Genomic DNA, 22,039 nt, shown 5'->3' on the forward strand with positions numbered 1-22,039 from the left:
TAAGAGCGGGGCGGGGCGCGGAGGGTCTCCCCGGCCCGGAGAGGCCAGCTGCAGGGCAGGCCCCTCCCTCTCTCCCACCGGTCTAAACATTGGGTAAACTCCAAGCGCCTCCCCTACCAGTAGTAAGAGGCCGAAAATGCACCAGCCGATCACCAGCTCCGCGGAAGCAGCGCCAGCTCCCACCGCCGCCATCTTCGCTTCCGGCCCGGCCGGCCCACAGCCGAGGGGGTGGGGAAAGGGGAGGGGGAAAGGGGAGAGAGTGCTAGGGCCGCGGCGCCCGCTCACCCTAAAGGTTAAGAGGACGAAATGGGTGGAGCAAGTGGTTGCCAAGGAAACCCAGCCCACGAGCGTCCCCTGGCGATGGGCTGGGCGAGGGGTGGGTCGGCCAGGAACGCGCAGGGCTGGCGCGCGCCGGGAACGCCGTGACGTCACCCCGCTGACAGCTACAGAGATGATGCTATGGTCTAAGTGAGTGTGTTGTCTCAAAGCCACACAGCCTCTTTGAAATGCTATTTGATTCGGCTAAGCTGATGGGACTGGATCGCCACGGGGCTGGGCTAGGTGTTTATGGAGATCCAAGCCAACTTTATCCACTTCCTCCCGGAAAGGAAGTTTGCCCCTAGTGTCCCAGTCTGAATGGGCAGTGTGATATGCAGAACTCCTCACCAGGTTGCAGAAGAAAAAGTTTACAGCTGCCCAAGTGACTTTCTAATTTGCTGGCGTTGGGGCCCGGCCTTAGAAACTGCTCAGCTGGACACTGCGTTATCATGTGACGTGATGTTACGACCTTTCTGTTTTGATCTATACATGTCTGAATTTCCATGATGACATTATATCCCAAAGGTGTTTGAGTTTGTAAACATATATAATGAAATCGCAGATTTCTGTAATGTTCATAAGTGAACAAAACAGATACTGCCAGAGGTCCATAGTGAAGCAAAGGGAAATAGTTTCTGGGATGGCTTGCCTGGGTGGGTCCACTGGAGTGTGGATACATACTTAACCACTGAACTGAATGTAATTTATAATATAATCAAAACACAACTTTATGAGTGAATGCCACCATCTCTTTACAATGTACTATTTGGTGATAAGTATATACCTAGGACCTATTTAAGGCTGGACTTTTCCAGTAGGGAAGAAATGAAGTGATCTCCCTGCAAGGACAAAATAAGGAGGCAAGAAACAAATAGAAAAGACAGTTTTAATATGAATTGGTACCGTTATAGGTTGGCTTCATGCTCTTTGGACCTGCAAATGTTTGAACCTGGTTCTTTTGCAGAGTAGTCACTTTTCTGTAGACCTCTCTCCTATAGCTGCCATAAAGTGAATAGAGACATCTGTTCCAGGTCATTTTAGAATTCCTTCACCAGCTGCAGGGCATACTGTGGTACACGTCTGCCTCTTCCTGCCAAGGTCTTCTGATCCTCTTCTAGAGGCCCACTTGGCTTGGAGGAGAGGTCTAAGACAACCCCAGTCCAGTTTTCCCGTTCCCCCACACAACCCAAATTCCCTCTATAGGAAATGATCGTCATACCTTGCACCAACAACCTTGGGAGTACAGGCCAATCTCAATATATCTGCACTCTCCTAGATCTACCATCAAAGCAAGCAGCCCTTCTTCCCAAAAGGAGTCAGCTTGCCCTTCCCATCCTGCTGTAGTACTTCCAGGCCTGAGTTGGACACCAATCCTCTGTATTTCTCAATTGCAAGGAGCATATTTCAGAAAAATTCTCCAAGTAGCTGCCTTGAGGCTACCTCTACTAGGCTGAGGGGGTTAGATGGTAACATCCCACCCCAACACATTCCTTGGGGTTAGACGTGGGGATCCACAGACCAGCAACAATTCTGAAAGAAACCTCTTCAATTTGTATTCTCCTATTCCAATCCATTTATTGATAATTTATTTGGTTGAAGTGTTCAAGAGTTACAGAATAAATTCCTCTTACATCCATTTTTCATTCTGTATATAAAGGAGAATTCATGGTTGGGGGGGGAGACAAAGAACTAGACCATAATCTTCCCCACCATTTTAAATTTTATATGAAATTGGAGCTTTTACCAAAACTAAACTGAACCCTTTCCATATCTGATGTACTCTTCATTGAAGTAAGTCCATTTCATAAACTGAGTTCACCCTTTTGCTGTCTCTGAACACCTACCTATTGGAGTAATATTGGGCAGTTGCTTGATTATCGGCTTGGAAAAGCCTTATAAACCTGAGTTGTTGATAAGCGTGACGAGTTACAAGGATAGTGGGAGTTTGAATCAGGAAATGTGGGAAAGAGGGAAAAGACAAAGTGACGCACCTGAGCAGGTAGAGATGTGCATATCAATCATGTTTCCATCTAGTCGGGATGTACTATTCTTTCAACATACAACAGACCAGTAAGGACTGGATAAAGTCTCTGTCTTTTTTATTTTTTTAATTTTATTGGGGAACAGTGTGTTCCAGAACCCATCAGCTCCAAGTCAAGTCATTGTTTTCAATCTAGTTGTGGAGGGCGCAGCTCACTGGCCCACATGGGAATAGAACTGGCAACCTTGGTGTTAACGAACACTGTGCTCTAAACCACTGAGCCTACCGGCGACCCTGGATACAATCTCTTGAATGAAGTTCTTAAATGGAAGAAGCCTCCAATTACAGACCAAAGTTATTTAAAAATGATAATCTTTATTTATTGTTTATGATTACAAAACATGACTAATTTAGAAACTGAAAAGGTCCTAATAAGTTGACACAATTTTCCTCACCCCAAGATACTTTAAGAGCTTCACGGTTTGTGTGTGTGTGTGTTTGTGTGTGCATGAGGATGTGTCCCATGAGGATGTAGGAAACCAAAAAATACATAGCCCTTTCCTGCTCCCCTGATGCTATAGACTATATGTATTTTATGTGACCCCTCCCAACCACCACCAAATTCATATATATAAAATTCTAAAGACCACAGGATGGTATTTGGAGGTAGGGCCTTTGGGAGGTGCTTAGTTCACAAGGGTAGAACCCTCATGAATAGTTAGTGCCCTTATAGAAAAGACCCAAAAGACCTCCCTAGCCCCTTCCCCTATGAGAATTTACAATGAGAAGACAGCCAACTATCAACCAAGTAGCGGGCCTTAACCAAACACCAAATCTTTCGGCGCTTTGATCTTGAAATCCCTAGCCTCCAGAACTTTTAGAAACAAACTTGTGCTGATTAAAAGCCACCTAGTTTATGATGTTTTTCTTAGAGCAGCCCAAACAGACTAAGACACCAAGAGTTACTGTAAGGTGCCCTTGCCCTGCCCCCTACCCTACAATTCATGGGAAGGTACAAGGATTTCTATGGACTCTGTTCCATTTTAAGTTCAAAGAAATGGCTATGAATAGCCCATAATTCCCAAGGGGTTAAATAAAGGAGACATTGCAGAAAAACCCCATCAAAACATAGACCCCTTTGAGGATATTAAGAAGGCTAGAAGCCTTTGGAGGAAAGCAAAGTTTATAAAGGAGCAACTATCCTCCCTTCATTCCTCTGTCCCTCAGCTTTTCAATAGAGCTCTGTAAGCCAGTGGGGGGAGCACAAGAGAGGGGGGAGCACCCATAATGTCGGAGTATATGACCTGAATTTGGGGAGAGGCTCAGCATTTTGCTGCAAGTGTTGCAGATGGCAGACTCACAGAGGTGCCTGGTTCTGAGCTCGCATAAAGACATATGCTGAGGAGTATCTTGTTACAAAAAGGGTATGGATTAGCTCCTCCCCATCCTGCCTCCCTACCCCCCAACTAACCCATAAACTCACCCTAGAGGCTTTAGTGGACTGCCCGTGAGAACCGCCCTATCCTTATGCTTGTTCCTGTGAAGGGTGAAGGAGAGATGCAACAACCTCTACTGGAGGAGGGCTTCCTGAGAATTCGCTTGGCCTAGACCAGGAACGCACAGACAGCAGGAAGTTGGGGAAGCAGCCCTAAATGGGAAACAGATCAGGCAGTGATAACCTACAGCAAGGTCATCTTGACACCAAAACCAGACAAAGAACAAAAAAAGAAAAAAGAAAGCTACAATTAACATAGATGCCAAAACTCTCAACAAAGAATTCATGAATCAAGGACAATCACTCCTCTCACTACAATCCTAGTGGCACTCAAGAGGTGACTCTCCATGACCTTGGGCCTGGGAGCGGGTTTGGGGAATTGGAGAGGTGTGAGAATGGTTTCTCACTTCTGGTATGAGGTGATTTGGAAAAACCAAAGGTAGGATTATGATCAAATAACATAAGCTGGGAGGTAACATTTTTAAAAATAGTCTTACATAGGAACTGGTAGGAAGAATAAAAAGAAAACTAAGTTTTAATGAAGAGAAAAGAACAGGCTGGAAAAAAATTTTCTGTCAATGGGACATTAAGGAGGTAAAGAGAATAAAGAAAGGAAGTAGGACATAGAGGCCTAACTAGCCCTAGAACTAGAGAGTAGAAGGGTGGATGAGTCAGGAACAGCTAAATGTCAGGGCACAGTGGAGGGGTCAGAAATCTAAAAGAGCCCCACAGAAATGACTTCAGAATTTAGTCCCAGAAAGCAGTCAAACTAACCACAGAATGGGAACCATACTGGTAAATATGACTTATACCCTGACATTGCATTTATATCATAGCAAAGTATAGTTGATGCATGCAAATGAACTGTGTATATTGCTGCTAGATGTTAATTTTTTTTTTAAGTAGCTGATTTTTATACATCATTTTTTTTCTTTTTTATTTTACCTTGTTGAAATTTTAAAATATTGGACTGTCCGTCCAATTAAGATATTTGAAAATCCTCAAAATTTCTCTGTCATTTTGTCTGTGCTTCTATTGCTAACCCATAATCCTCCTTTTGATCAACAAATTCTTTCTTTAGCTATTTTAATACCTCAGGTTACAGTTAAGCCTTGCTGGCCTCAGATCCTAGTGACGTTGCACATGTCTGTCCTGATCCATTATGTGTTGATTTAGAATTTAGCTCTCTGTTGTGCTCCGTATACCACCTACATCTTCTGTCAAAAGGATTTAACAGTGATCTGGGTGAAAATAACTATGGGCCTGAGGAAGTTGGAGCATGCCTTTTTCCCCCAATACTACATTATCTCCTTCTCTCCTCTAATCCTTCTGCTGTCATCCAACTAAATTGTTCATCACAACCCTAAGAGGTTTCTTCTTTTCTTTATAACAGGACTTAAAGTGTATTTATAAGGTAATTGACACATATGGTTTGAGAGGCGTATTTGGTTCTGCTAGAACATTTGCTCATTTGTATATAACCCAGGAGGGAGCCAGAGGTGTTTGTATAAAAGCCAATCCATGAAAAATGAAATGTTTATGGTCTACGTTTTTCATTTAAAATCAAAATAGCTTTTTGGGATGCCCCAAAGTATAAGGTATATTTTTTAAATGTACTTCATCGATTTTGTTGTAGAAAAATGCATGTTTTTGATTTGTGGACACAGAGGCAACTTTCTAATTTCTGATCCTAAAATTAGATTCCACACAGTATCATAATGTGAATTGTCAAATTCACATTTCCATATTTTTGCAATTATAAACTCTTAATGGATATTGTTTGTGTACTTCTCCTAATGGAACAAACATTTCCACATGAACTGGTGATATATGTTAGTTTTCTTTCCTTAATATTTTCTTCTGGCTATAAGAGATGATTTATTCATAGTCTAGACGTGTTTAAATATCATTTGATACCTCCAAGTGTTTTTCATTGTGTCAATTCCTAAACTTGGTGTTTATGTACTTTAAGGTATAAAAAATATTTTTTTTTATACAACTTCAACACCGGAAGTAATTACTGGTTATCTCCATGTGCTGTTTCCTGTTGGTACCACCGACGAGGCATGAGTCTGGGATCAGGAGGTAAAGCTGGAGGGGATGCTAAGTGCCCTCCGCCCAGGGTGCGAACCGCTGTGCCCAAGGGGCTGGCCTGGGTGCCAGCATGCTGCTCTTCCTGAACGCTGCAGAGGGCCAGGGCCGCCATCACCACGCCCTGACCACTGATTTATTTCATGCAATGCACGGAAGCATCTCTTAACGCTTTCAGTCACAGCCTCAACACTCTGTCACATTGAACCTGTGGGAAGATGGTTTAAAGTTTTTAAGAGAAGAAACAGAAATGCTTCTGCCTCTTTTCAGGAACTAGAGGAGAAGACAGAGTTATCAGAGGAATCAGAAGATGAAGAATTGCAGTTACAAGAATTTCCCATGCTGAAAACACTTGATCCCAAGGACTGGAAGACCCAAGATCATTATGCAGTACTTGGACTTGGTAATGTAAGATACAAAGCTACACAGAGACAGATCAAAGCAGCTCGTTCTACATTTGCAGATTCAACCAATCTGGGGATCAAAAATGTTCAGGAAAAAATTATGTTATTGCTGAAGTGTACAATGTAGTTAGACCTACAATGGTTGTGTCTGCGCTGAACATGTACAGACATTTTTTCTTGTCATTATTTCCTGAACAATACAGTATGACAGATATTTACATAGCATTTGCTTTGTATTAGTATTGTAAGTAATCTAGAGATGATTTAAGTATAGGGGAGGATGTGTGTAGATTATATGCAAATGCACCATTTTATATAAGAAACTTGAGCATCCTCAGATTTTTGTATGGGGGTGGTGGTCCTGGAACCAATTCCCTGCAGGTATCAAGGGATGACTATACTTAAAACCTGAGCATTTTGTTCTATGTAAATTTTATCTCAGTTCAGTAAGATACGTATGATTAAACCAAAAAAACAATCACTTGGGAAATTGAATATATATTGTTTTGAGCCTAGACATATATAAAAATTGTATTAGTGGATTCTTTTTGCAAAAGTAAGATCATTACCTATCAAAACTTAAAGGATAGTAATTAGAACTGTACCATAAGTAAGTTCATTGCTTTAAACTATTATGTTACTTTTTTAAAACGGGAAAATAAAGTAGGCATTTGATTCAAATGTTTAAAAAAATAGCACTAAGGAACATGGACGAAAAAACTGAAGAGACAAAACAGTATCCCAAAATCAATTTATAAGGCAAAAAAACAAATAGTGAAATATAGACAGAAAACCACTATAGAAGAGATTTTTAATTGACAACACTATTAAATGCAATGAATTTGAAAATTGTAATACAATTAACTTTTTTTTTCATAGAGGAAGAAAATTTAATAGTTACAAAAGAATTACCTCCTGAAAAAACGTTTTTAGGCCCAGGTCATAATCTCAGGTGAATTATTTCAAAAGTTAAAGGGATTGAAAATTCTCATGCTAAATATAAACTGTTTTGAAACAGTTCATTTTATGAAGTTAATATAAACCTAGTATGAAAACCTGGCATAGTCAGAGAAAACTATGGGTCAATAAGAAGATCATGATTGCCAGGGGTTGGGGGATGTGGGTCAGAAGGGGTGAATAGGCATGGAGCACAGAAGATTTTTAGGAAAATGAATATATTCTGTATATTATAATGATGGATACATGTCATTATACCTTTCCCCAAACGCATACAATGCACTGTACCAAGAGTGAACCATAATGTAAACTATGGACTTTGAGTGATTATAATGGGGGAGGGGTGCTGCACGTGTATGTGGACAGAGATTATATTGGAAATCTCTCTACTGTCCTCTCAATTTTGCTGTAAAACTATTTTTTTTAAAAAAATTGTCTTAATAATGATTGTTTAAAACCTGAAAAATTAAATAATGTCAAGCTCAGTTTATAATATGAGTAGAAATTACAATTAAAACTAATTTTACATTTATAATATTTAAAAATGATCCATAGCAAACTCAATAATTTTAACAAAGGATGCATTTTTTAAAACTTTGTAACGTATGTTGCTCCTTTCTCCAACAACAGGCGTCCTCTCCTGACTCCATCTTTCTTTTTTTCATAGTGCTGGTCCATTTGCCTCATTTCTGGACAGTTTCTCAACTTATATTTGAAATCAAAGTGTAGCTTTTAGTGTTCAATTCCCACATGTTAATGAGTTATTGGTCATAAAATTTTGTAAAATAAACTAGTCTTAGAATTTATAGGGATAAAGTACCTCAGGTCTAGATAGCTGTATCTGTTGCACAATGTGAAAGAATCTAAAACTGATCTTTAAGTTTTTAAACAATTGATAGACTGAAAATATTTATCCTTATGTTTTCATCTGTAGCCAAATATATACTGCAAAATTTTGTGTTGATTTTTAATGATATGAAGTAGGGAATTTTGACTATTATATCCAAATTCTATTTTTTTTAAATATTTTAATTAACTACATGAAATATATTCATTGAGGTTTAGAAATGACTCCAAGAGGACATAACATTGGGCTAGGTTTTAAAGGATGAAAAAGTTTATCAAGCTAAACTTTTTTAGGAGAAAAAAGTAAGCAAACTACTAGGAGAAAAGTAAGCAAACACTCTATCAAGGAGATAGTACGCGTAAAGACATAGAGCATGAGATACCATGTTCAGTATTGATTAAGCAATGTGTGAGAGTGGGAGGAATTAGCGAACTAAGAGACTAACTAGGTCATGAATGGATGTATATTCCCCACTAAGAAATTGGACTTTATCCTGTAGGTAATGAGTACCAGGGAAGTGTAAGTAAGGGAGAGCTATAATAGGACTTGCATTTTTACAAAGGTTGGAGATGAGGAAAATTTGAAGCAGGGATTTATTTCAGATAAGATGTTGCTACAGTCAAGGCAAGAGATGATAAAAGCTAAACTGAGTCTGCCAACATGAAAAGAGGAGATACATTTCTGAGATATTAATATTCATTTTGACGACATGGTGACTACATGTAGAGGGGAGAGATAGGCAAGTCTGAAATCCAAAGAGCAGGCCATCAGAAGAGCAGTCTGGAAACTCTCAGGCAGGAACTGACATTTATAGACCACAGGCAGAATTTAATTTTTCTCAAGGAACCTCAACTCTGCTCTTAGGGCCTTTCAGCTGATTGATCAGACTCATATAGATTATCTAAAATAATGTCTTATGACTTAGTCAACTGATTGTAGATATTAATCACATCTACAAAATACTTTCACAGCAAAACCTAGTTAGTGCTTGATTGAATAATTAAGTATTCTAGCCCAGCCTGTTGCCACAGAAAAATGATGGTTACAGATTCTTTTTAAGATTCTGAGTTGAGAAATGTGGAGAGTGTGCCACTAATTAAGATAGGGAATACATGAGGAAGAGTAGATTGGAAGTGAGGCATGACAGAGAAATCTACTGTTTCAGAGATTCTAATATGTGCCTTTTTTTTCTTTACATTTTAACATCTCTGAAGTTAGGATGCACCTTATAATGGATGAGCTCTTGACTAAGTGGAGGGAATAAGGTCAAAGGCGGTTTTGTTAGCAGTGATTCTGATTTGAACTTATTTCTAAGACAAATACAAAAGTCGCGGACCACGGTTAGCAAATCCGTCTAAGTGTAGTTATTAGGTTGTCGTATTCACAACTTGAACTCTGAAGAAATGAGGTAATCAAATGAGAAGGAGGAGATGAGTCAATCAGCCAGGATTCTGGCAGAAAACAGAGTATACCCAAAAGGAGTGATTCAAGACAGTTTAATGACTGGACTATTTACAAGGTGTGAGCAGGATCAAGGGACACTAATCCTAGGGCTCTCAACAGCAGGAAGCCACTACCGCTCCTAAAAGGACAAGGACAAGAAGTTACTGGAATCTGGAAAGACCAAAAGCTTAGGAAAGAGCTGCCTAGCAGGCATTGTTAAACCACAGTCCCCATGGAGAGAGCCATGGGAATATATACGCTGACCTCTCTCTCATTCCACCCTTTTATTCCCTGCAGTGCTCCTTTTACATGAACTTAACAGGAAGCCAAAGAGCAAGGGAGTCAATTTGATACAAAGCATAATATCAGCCTCCTGGGGTGCAGAGCAGTGGCGAAATGGAGAATGGATCTGAAGGAGCAAATGAAGACATTCAGTAGAAGAGGAAAGATGTGTTCAAATGGGAGTCAGATCCGGGACAATGGTAGCCGAAGAAAAAGACGGCATTTTCCACAGGTTCTATGATGTATTCTAGCAGTAATGACAAAATATACTATTCTAATTTTTGCCTAGATGATGAGAAACCAATATTTTTAAATAAGAAAATGCTGAATAGCCTTTTCTTAGTTAAGTTTCATTGTTCATTTGTATTGTATATGATGAAAACAATCACTAATATCTATGGTTTTAAAAAAGATTCTAATTCTCTGCAGAATAACTAAACTACTCACATAATATTTCATCTTTGTATTAAGATACAGCTTTCCATTAAGAGGACGATTCTCATTTTGAAAATCTGAACAAATTGATGTTTTTTAAAAAAATAACTGCCTATTAGATTTAGCCCTGAAAAAAATGAACAATGTTAAGCCTTTCTATATGTCTTACAGACCAATGACTTCTTTATGGTTAATTACATATCTATTTTATTTTTTATCATCAATTATAGATACTTTTTAGATAGCAGACAGCTTAAAGATTGTATCAAATAAAAAGTCAATGCTATTTCTACAAATATGAGACCTTAGAGAAAAAGAACCTAAAACCAAAAGATATCAAATTTTGATTTTTAAAATTGCTCTCAGCAATGCATGAACATGTGTCCACGCGCACACTTTTTGGATTGATAGCTCATTGTCCTTCAGAGAAGCCCCTGATATTAAAGCAGAAGGCAGCTTTGGTAATAAATTTGATAGAAAATGCTCAAAACGTTTCCTTTTCTTAACTCTTAACAAACTCAAAAATACACACTACTTTTTTTTTTGTGCTAAGTCATTATACCAATTAGTGTCTGACCAATTCTAGAATATGCTTAATTTTGAAGGGAAGATGGAAGTTTATAGAAGATAAGGAATTGTCCCATACCTTCTGTTTACAACTCATTTTTTCCTCAGGCCAGATTTGTTTTCTGATAAACATCTGCAAATGCAAGTTTCCACAACTTTTTTTTTAAAAACCATTTTGTTTTCACCTTTACTTATCTACCCAAGTCAATTATCTGTTTGCTATTATCTAATTATCTTGTAACCTGTACGATTCTTGGGCTACGCATAACCCAGACTCATGGACTCACATCAAAGTATTACCAGTTGGGTATAAAATATAATTAGAAGCACGTGAAATCTTTACTCAGTCTCTAGAGAAATCACCAATGTATAGTTAGGATAATTAAACTTCTTTAAAGTCCTCTTTAGACCCTACTCTCATTTTCTCTTACATGTCTGCAGGGGCAGATTTACAATGATGCTAATAAGCTTAAATTTCAATGACCCACTTGCACAGGCATTTTCCATGGTCCCTGAAAGAGTCCCTAGCAATGTGTTCACACAATCTCTTGTTTTTGTTTTTAATTTTTGAAAGTAATGTATTTTCATTTCAGTCTTTTGACAGCAGTGTCTCTTTCCATTTATCACTTCAGCTACAGACAAAAAAAAATGTTGTGAGTGGAAAGTCAGTTATGGGAGGTTTACAGGAAAAGAACAGGATAAATGATACGATTGTTATGCAGATTTAAGTATAGGCCTTCTCCTTTGATAGTGAACTCAGGCCTGGTACAGTGAAGGAAACACCCCTAAAATGGAGATTTCCCTTACAAATATAAGTGTTCTTTACAAAGTATAATTTCTACATGGTTTTCTAAACTTCCCCCATGTCTTCTGTTTCTTAAAAGTAACCAGCCTAAAATAATCAATATCCCAAAGAGGTGTATTTTGGGATGGCAAACTCTGCTCCTCTTCCGGTGTCTTTTGAGTGGCCACAGCCATTCTGAGGATCTAGTTCTGGGTAAGTAGGGTTACGGTTCCATTTAGTTTGGGTTATATGGAATATGTTTTTGTGGATCATACTTATTTTCATGTGTAGTTAATTTATTGCTAGGTATCTAGGTGTAGGAATAGCTTCCAGGAATACTATTATTGCCCACTATAGAGTTTTTATAGAACTTAATCTCCAGAGCGCCCCCCTCCCCCCAGTCCATCTTCTCAAGGTCAGTGAGTGGAGCTGAAATTTCCAACCCTTTAATCACTGGGTCTTTCTAGTGACTGTGCTATCCTGAGGCTATCTAGGCGCCCCACTCTAAGTTACCTCATTAACATGAACTTTTGAACAAGGTTTGATGAGCTTCCAGGTAGGTGATCACCTTGAGGTGCTGAAAAGGTGGTGTGCTCAGAGACAGCATGATGCCCCTCCCCCATACTTTGTTCTACGCTCCTCTTCCATTTAGCGGCTCCTGAGTTGTGTCCTTTATAATAGACGGGTAACCGTAAATAAAGTGCCTTTATGAGTTCTGTGAACCATTCTATCAAATTATCAAGGGAGTTGTAGGAAATCCTGGTTTATAGCCAGTTTATCAGAAGTATGGTGACCCAGTACTTGAGACTGGTGCTGTGGGGGAGGGAGAAACTGTTCTGTACCCTCAAGTTTCTTTTGGCTGACATAATAATCTGTTGACATAAGAAATGTTCAAACCTATAGAGAATTTTCATAAGAGTTTATTTGTACCAAAGCGGACAATTGCCAGGAAGCAAGATCTATCTTCTGGAAGGAAAGTAAATGAATCCCCAAGCCCTGTTCCCTGAGACATGACATTGGGAAACTCAGCTGTGTGAAACAGCATATTGGTTTCCATTAGGTCTCAGGGTTCAAGGAAAAGCAAGAAGCCTTTCAAAGAAAACCATCTGGGGAAAATTTGGTCCCTGAAGTAACATCGCCAAAGTTGGTTTGTAAGCTGTATGTGAGAATTTATGCTGACTAGGTCTGAAAGGTGCCTCCTGACCCTGGTATAATGGTTAGGCTTTGGAGAATAGGAGCTGATCAAGGGAAAGTTAATTAAAAAGACAGGCCACTTTGGCTCCCAGTGTGGGGCACCACCGTGACCTTGTGCATAGCCCTGAACCAGCAAGAGCATTTTTGAGGCAATGGACAAGGCCCTGCAGCTAAACCAAACCAGTCTCCAAAGACAACACTACACGACAGGAATAAGCAGTGGAGTGGTGTGTGGCACTAGCTCTCTGGGCCTGGCTCTCCATGATTAGAAGTAGTATTGAACCCTCTCAGAATGAGTGTGCCTCTCGGGTTATTGGATGATTGGTGTATGGGATAGATGGGGAATGCCTCATGAGGGTGAGATTAAGCTTCTTTCAAATAATTACATTGGAGATTTAATTACTCATTTTAACAATAAAATAAACACGAGTATATTGTACCCCAGTATCATGGAGCAGTTTATTTAGATAGATTTCTATGTACAGTTTTTGCCTATTTATGACTGTTTGTTTTTTTCATTACCCCATAGTCTCTTCTCTTTTTGCTCTTTTCTTTCTGAACCTATGTGTAAAAAGGAATGTTATCTCTCTTGCTTGTGATATGCTCTACAGATTGTTACTCTCACACATCCTGGACCTGGGCCTGCAGCCTTGCTGCCCATTTTCCATTATTCCTTCCTACTTCTGTCACATGCCCATCTGCTCCATTTTGCCTTTTCTGGGGGTACCCCAGTTGCTACTTTGTTTATTCTCTGAGCCATATGCTGTCTTCCAATCACCCTTGCCTGGCCTCCCTGCTTTATCCAGTGGCCATAAAGGACAGGATGTAAGTCTCCAAATTCCAAACTCCAAGGCATTTCAATCACCGACTTTTATTCGGAGCTATGTCTATCCATACCATTATTCCACCTTTGACCATGGCACAAGTGATGTTTGCCTCCGACCATGTCAAAAGGTTATAGTCTCCATTTCATATGTACAGGTTTTCCTTCATAGTACATCTTAGATGTATTAATATTCTATAGTTCAACCCTGTAAACAAACCATTTTGCTAAATGAAAAGCACTTACTACTTTATGACAACATAAGTTTACTACTGACCCTTAACTGTTGATATTAATGTTAACACATACTTCAAATATCTATTTCATTTATTTTGGAGATGGTTAGCTTCATGTTACTACTTTACAATGAACTGGGTGCATACTTTGCAGGACCCAGGGAAAAATAAAAATGAGGGACCCCTTGTTCTAAAAGCAGGGAAAAAAATACTACTAAAGTTATTAAAATATAAAGCTTTTTCGTTTCTTTCACTTACCACCTTTGCTCTTGCATACGCTTCTTTTCCCCACTGGGCCTCACTTACAAAATTCAAAAATACGATTTTTGAATTCAAACACAAACAGGTTAAAAATACAATTATTGAGAATTTCAAGACAATGACAGTAGAGCATTAAACCAAGCATGGGGTCTTTCTGAATGTGGGCCTATGTGATCACGTTCTCAGAAAGCTGACCCTGACTATACCCTTTAGTAGCATTTGTCTGTCTATTCATCTGCCTTTGCTAAAGTGTTCATTTCCCAAACAATTACAAGTCTTTCTATATCAAAGCAGATTAACAGATAAAATATGTTGTCATCTGGAAACCCTGTCCATCCAAATACTGAAGAACAAGTAGTTAACTCCATGAGTGGCTTCCCTGTGCCAACAATGTTTGGGGATCATTTCACTATATGCCTGCTATGATCTGAAGGTTTGTGTCCCCACAAACTGCACATGTTGGAGCCCTAAAGCCCAATGTGATAGTGTTAGGAGGCGGGGCTTTGGGGGGGTCATCAGGTCATGACGGTGGAGCTCTCAAGAATGGGATAAGTGTTCTTATAAAAAAGCTCCCAGAGAGCTCTCTAGCTTCTTCTGCCATGTAAGGACACAACCAAAAGACTGTGGAATAGATCCCTCTCCTAACCATGATGGTCCATAATCTTGGACTTCCAGGCTCCAGAATAGTGAGAAATAAATTTATATAATTTAGTAAGCTACCCAGTCTGTGGTATTTTGTGATAGTGGCCCAAACAGACTAAAACAGTATTTCACCTTTATATCTCAATGGTGGCTCCAGGAACAAAGAGCAAAATGGCACCAAGTTTCCCTCCTGTTTGAGCAGCAATTAGCTTCCCAGCATTCTAATGGGCAGCATTTCCAACCACATATGTCATCTATTTTGCTAAGTGTCTAGCTACATGAATGGCATGGAATCACAAGCAATATATGCATTTTATGTGTGTGCGTGACTGTACACAGAGAAAGTGTACAATCCTCCATTTACAGGTCTTTTTCCCCCCAACCATATAGAGCCGGTCCTGGGTAAAAATTCGTGTGTAATGTGCGGGAAAGGACACCAGCTGTAGAATCAAATAGCATACAGCCCACTTGCAGTGACCAACTAAAACCTTCAGAGTTGCAAACCTTTAGTTGCATAACCAACTAAAACCCTCAGAGGCTCAGTTTACCATCTTGGGTTGACTATGTTAGACTGGAATTACATCTCCTGGAATCCCCTAACCTTTATAGTTCCAAGTTAGTGTCGGCCACAAAAGAAATTTTGCATAAGATTTGGAAGGCAGAAGTAAAGTAGCAGCCATATTTGTTACTCTCAGAAGTTCAGTGCCAGGCACCAAGCATTGTGGCAGTTGATTTCAATCTTCTCAAGAGTTTCCATGGCCTTCTAGACATATACAATGGATATTCTATTTGGATCATTTCAAGATTACATATTTGAATCTGAACTCATAATTTTCTCTCAGAAATCTGCTTCTTAATTCTCAATGAGTTAATGGCATTGCTAATCACTCATTCACAAATAATGCTATGATATATATATATATATATATATATATATATATATATAGTTTTATGTTTGTAGGAGTTAATTAATCTTCATAATAGGTTCCAAAAACAAGACTTTGTGTTCAAAAAATAATTTCTTATGCATTTTTCATTAAATAGTAACAAATTCTCCTCCAGAAGGAATGTACCCTTTTGCACTCCCACCAGCAATTAATGGGTTCTTCATTTAAAAAATAAGTAATCAAGTTTTGAATGGTTTCCAGTCTCATATATAAGAAATACATATATCAATACAATTTTTTTAAGCATTTCTCTTAATATGACTGAGGTTGAGCCTTCTTTTCCTATATTCAGAGCCATTGTAATTTTTTTCTGAGATCTGAGTTTCGTTTTGCTTTGTTTAGTACCTATTTTCTATTGAGTTTTATCTTTTCTACCCCAGTGATTTTTTTTATATGTAATTGACATCTAATATTGTATTCGCTTTGGTTGTACAACAGAATGATTTGATATATGGATATAATGTGAAATGGTTACCACAATATATTTAATTAACACTCGTTGATTTTTAAAAGCTCCTTATATATTTAGGAAATTAACCAAACTGTAAATATGTGCAATAATTTTCTCCCAGTCTGTTGTCTTTTGACCTTGTTTGTTGTCCTTTTTGGCCAAGTATATTTTATAAAGTGTTATGTAGTTGAATTAATCAGTGTTTTCTTTTTTTTTTCCTTTTTTTAAATTTAAAGTTAAGTCAATTAGGCATTCCCCCTACCCTGGTTATGAAAGAATTCACCCAGGTTTTCCTCTAGTATTTGTATGTTTTTTTTGTTTTTTATTTGTTTTTTTTTTACGTTTAGATCTTAGATCTTTTTGTAGTTTATTCTGATATATGGTGTAAGATACAAGTCCAATTTTATCAGCTGTTCCAGCATCATTTATTAAAAAGACCATTTTTCCTTTGTAATTTGAGTTGCCATATTTTATTATTCACTAAATTTTCTTATGTAGTTGAGTCTATTTCTGTAGTTACTATTCTGTTGCATAGGTCTTTCTATTCATATTAGTGTTACACCGACTTTCAGGTATATTTTAATAACATGCAATGGTAGTTCCCACTAGTTATGGATTGAATTGTGTCTCCCCCAAAATTCGTATGTTGAAATCCTAACCCCCAGGACCTCATAACATGGCCCTATTTAGAGAGAGGGTCTTTATAGAGGTGTTAAGCTAAAATGAAATCATTAGCGTGGGTCCTACTCCACTATGACTGGTGTCCATAGAGAAACAGGAAATTGGCCACAGGGGCATGCATAGAAGGAAGGCAGTGTGTACAGACATAGGAATAAGAGCCATTTACAACCCAAGGAGAAATGCCTGGAACAGATGTTTCCCTCATAGGCCTCAGGAAGAACTAACTGTGCTGACACCTTGATTTTGGACTTCTAACCTCCACAACTGTATGCCAATAAATTTCTATCATTTAAGCTACCCAATTTGTGCTACTTTGTTATGGCTGTTTTAGCAAATTATACAGCCTCTATTGACCATCTTTTGCAGGATTATTCTAGATATTCTTGCATGTTTTGTTTTTTATGTAAATTTTAAAATTGATGACTTAAAATTAACTTCAGAAAATAAAATTTGCTGGTAATTATATAGACATGTTTCTATGTGTTCAAGTTTCAAATCTACTTTTACATATTTTAAAGATGTTTTAAGTTTTACTCATATGGAGTTTTGTATATTTCTTGTTGAGTTTACTCCTAAATATTTATTACAATACATATAATATAATTACTAACATATATTCAAATAAAACATAGACTAATATAGACTTTATTTCCAAAATATTTACTAAGGATAAAGAGAGACACTTTATACAGGTAAATGTTCAATTTCTAAACGAGATATCAAATATTGTTTGTATATACTTAATAATAGAATTTAAAATTTATAAAGAATTGGCAGAATCACAGTGGTATAATCAGTATCTACAATCATCAAATCTAAGAAATTGGTATAAAATGCAGGCGACAACTCAATAGGAGTACAGAATGTTTAAAGAATATAATTGGCACACTTGACCTAATGAACATGTGCAAAACATGATAACCAACCAATGCAAAATACGCTTTCTAAGCACACAGGAAAAGTTTACAAAATTATCTCTTCCAAGAACTTCTAGCTTTCCATTCATCTCAAGAGTGTTCAGCTTTACCTCAGTGAGTATGCTTATAGTTGCTACTGTAAAGCTTTGCTTGATAATTTGAACATCTAGATCACCTTGGAATTTCTTTGTATTGATTGTCTTTTCCCTTGAAAATTTATCATATTTTTCACATGTCAATTAATTTTGCTTTATATCCTGGACGTTTTGAACCTTGTGTCTTAAAACTCTGAATCCTGTTAAATTCCTCTGGAGAATGCTGATTTTTGTTGTTATTATTATTTTTCACTGGAGATCAAAGCACTGACTCATCATCTTCTATAGACAATGTCAATTCAGTTGTAAAGTTTTCTGCCATGCTCTTTGTGTCTGCCACACGTATGAACCACTCAAATGTTAGTCTGGGATGTGGGTGGTGGTTTATCTCATAATTTAGTTGTCAAAGATTTTGCTATTCTTTCAGCTGTGTCTTATGCATACTCAGTTTGGAAGTGAGCCTGCAACTTGTGTCATTTTCACTCTCTTCTCTGGAATTTGTCTCATATTCTCTGGCTTCCAGAGATCCCTGCTTCCTCTAGCCAAAAAGTTTGGATTCACTCAGAGTTTTAGTATCCCACGTTGTTGTACAACAGTGTGTGAAGTTTCAAGAGAATAGGGAGAGAAAAAAATAATTGGGATTTTCACCATCTATTCTTCACACAGCAAGTGCGTTTTTTGCCCTTCTAGTTTCTCTATTCATATTCTAAGGGTTTTAGGTATTTGCCACAGACATATCACTTCATAGTGATATGAAGTTCTTCATTATCATACATTCCACAGAAATGGCAATTCACTTCTTCAAGTAGTGCTGGTCTCAGGAGGGCTGGAGAAAAATAAAAAAGAGAATGAGAGAGAGAGAAGGAGAAAAAAGGGAGAGCGAGAAAGAAAAAAAAAAAGCAAGAAAGAAAACCAGGAAACTCAACTTCACTATACTAACCATTCTTCAAATCTTGACTTTGTTCTCCAGTCTGCTATTATTCACTTTTCAGAGTCCCCATGTAGTTCTTTGTCCAAAGTTTCTCGTTTTAATCAGTGAGAGAGATAAGCATAGGGGGCTACTCCATCTTGGCTAGCGCTGGAGGATCTGAAAGTGTCCCTCCCACAATACGCTGCAGAACTGCCATACCCCCAAGGATGCTGTAGAACACTACAACCATCAGCTATTTGGAGCTGATGGAGGTATATAGATTTAAGGAATCCCCAAGAGCCAGAGCCTTGACTGATGAGAGATAAAACTGAATGGTCCGAAGAGGCTTATTTCCTGCCTGTTTGGTGGCTGATCAGACAGCAGTTTTTGCAGGTCAGAGTTAATGCAACTGAAGGACATGCTGATACCAGCCACTGGGTTTTGGAAGTACCCTTCTCTAACAAGGCCATTGCTTAAACAGGTGCATCCACTGTTACACGGTCCTATAGGTGTTCCCTGAGTATCTAGCCTATAAATGTGTGACATTTTGATGAGGAAAGTCTTGTCTGGACTGGAAGGCATGGTGCATACACACTATGCCTGGAGTAAGCATGGAATGATTATTTCCCAGTGGTTTGTGTGCTCTACACTATTTCTTCATCCATAAAATTTCTCCTAATAACCCTTATTTTATATCTGTACAAATGGCACAGGAGGTGTGTGTTTGTGTCCCCTTTGCATAAACCAAACTGAAAAGATAGCAATCTTTTCATCTTCTATGATGAGCCTACATACTTCCTTTTTCAAATATTATTTCTAAGACTATAAATTAGACTCCATAGTGCTATCCAGTTCCTCCTGATATCTAACCAACATTCTTCCTGGTGCCGTTTATTTAATTAATTCTTTCTTGAATTACTCCAGTGGAAATCTTTACTCATTCTCAGAGAATATACCTGCATATATCTGCAAATACCCAGAATAGTCAAATCTCTTGACAGCCTCCTAATCTGCAGGCTAAATTTCAGGCACATTTCTTAAAATACTTAAATATAAATCATAATCTCTTTTGGCAGATATGCATTTCAGAACTCAATATAATTAACTTATATGTATTGACTTATTTCAAATAATGTTGACACTTGCATAACACAGCTTGAACTACACAGGTCCACTTAGGTGCGGATTTTTAAAACTAAATACCTGTACTGTTTTTGATCTGTGGTTGGGATGAGTCCACAGATGCAGACGGCCGACTATATGCATTGATATGCTATTTTGGACAGGGGACTTCTGCAGGGAGTCCTGGAACCAATCTCCCATACATTCCGAGGGACAACTTAAGTTTTTTTGGGGTCAAACGTTATATGCGAATTTTCCACTGTGCGGGATGGGTGCCCCTAACCTGTCCCACCCACTGTCGTTCAAGGGTCAACTGTAAAGTTTTTCTTTGATAACATTGCATTGCAGTTGATTTGTTATGCATATTATGGAAGCACTAGTATCATAAACACATTGAACTACTTATCAAAACGCTTCTAAAGGCAACGTAAAAATGTCACTTCTTCTAATGGAATATTGATTTCCATATCTCACATTTCACTTTTTTTTATTATTGCAACAATAAATGCCATCAACACTGTAGTATTTAATTAAAAAACACTTAATACTTTAATTTTTTAGAAGGAATCTCATATTAATTCTTAGTATAAATCAAGTGCTTATGCCTAACTTATTATAGTCAAGACAGGAAAACCCAGGATGTAACAGCATAGTAAAAGTTTAAATATCTGTTTACCTCTGTTAAGTCAATTCAATGAATCAGTTATTTATTGAATACCACTTGTGTGGCAAGCATGTTGCAAAACAGTGCAGGGCATAGATCGGAACACTAATCTATATATAGTTTGTATTCCTAAGGTCCTTATAGTATAAAGGTGAAAACACAAAGTATAAAAATAACATTAGGCAGATTGTGATAAACATCAAAAGAGACATAAAAATAATAATTAACAATTTAGAAGGTAAACATCACTTTAGTGATCATTTAGTTCAAAATAATCTTTTTGATGTTGAAGAAATTGTGACTCAGAGAAGTTGAGGAACTTGCCAAGAAAGAGTCATTTACTTATTGGGACACCTACAGTGAGACTGCCCTGTGATATACGTGTTTCTCAAACAATGGGTTGGATTTAAATAGGTAGAGGTTGGAAGGAAGAGGGCATTCCAGAAAGAGGGAGGAGCATGAAGAAATGAAAAGAGGCAATAATGCATAGCACATATTTGACGACCAGCAAATAGTCAATTTAGTCTGAATGTTGGACAATGATCCTAAAAGTTCAGAGTGTATAAGAAGGTTTTTAAACCTGAAAATGTCAAACCTACTCTCCTAGAGATTTTGCTTCGGTAGGAATACGAGGCCCCAGAAATATAAATTTTAACAAATGCCCAGGGATTTGGGAGTAGTGATCCAGAGACACCCCTACTCATCTCTGGTGTGAATGACGGAAGATAAAGTCAAAAGATGGAGTACGGGGGTGCTGTCAAGACATCAGACAAGGATTTTATATTCAAGTAGATACACTATTGGAAGCCATTCAGATTATAAGCAGAAAGTAACATGATTAGCCCTAAACTTTAAGCAGAGAAGCAAGATTTCTTTTCTTTTTTTTTAATTTCTGAGAATTGAGAGTATGAGAGTAAATAATTTCTAGAAATGTTAGGTTGGATGTTCTGTCAACCTCCCCAGCCAAATTAAACTGTACATTTGGAGATTAGAAAAGAAATCAGGGCTAAAAATAGGAGTTTGGACTCATTCTCATAGAGGAGATGGTAGGAGACATGAGATTAGATAAAATCATCAAAACAGAAGATTGGTCAGTAGGAATAAAGGAGACCAAAAGACAGCTCCTTGGGGGCAGGCCCACCTTTCACAAAATTGGAAAGCAAAAGTAACAAATAAATAAGTACAAAAATAGTCACATAGAGCAAATAGAAAACTGGAAACCTAAGAAAAGAGCTGCACATTTAAAGTTGCATCCATCCTGGGAGCCCAGAGTTGCAAAAATACAAATCAACATGACTCACAGAGACTTGTTAAACTTTATGACCTCATGATTCCCCCCAGCAGGCGCAAGCCTAGGACCTAAACCTAAAATTAGCTAAATCTCTGTCACACAATATCTTCTCCAGCTCCATTCCAATTTGGGCTCCCATCCAAAATTTCCTGATAAACAGGTAGGTTCTTATCTACTATAAACACAAGGGCAACTTTTGGA

At 38.0% G+C, this 22,039-nt stretch overlaps 1 protein-coding gene across 1 annotated transcript in view; it reads right to left on the reverse strand.

The window, feature by feature from the left end:
• LMBRD1 (LMBR1 domain containing 1) overlaps positions 1–374 on the reverse strand; it is an 88,286-nt gene extending 87,912 nt beyond the window's left edge. The window contains exon 1 of the mRNA XM_033103010.1: positions 118–374. Within this exon, the coding sequence (XP_032958901.1) occupies positions 118–192 (75 nt within the window). The 5' untranslated portion in view covers positions 193–374. The remainder of the gene's footprint in view (positions 1–117) is intronic.
• Between the last annotated feature and the right edge of the window lie 21,665 nt (positions 375–22,039).

This window comes from Rhinolophus ferrumequinum, chromosome 3 (genome assembly GCF_004115265.2).
Source record: "Rhinolophus ferrumequinum isolate MPI-CBG mRhiFer1 chromosome 3, mRhiFer1_v1.p, whole genome shotgun sequence".
NCBI lineage: Eukaryota > Metazoa > Chordata > Mammalia > Chiroptera > Rhinolophidae > Rhinolophus > Rhinolophus ferrumequinum.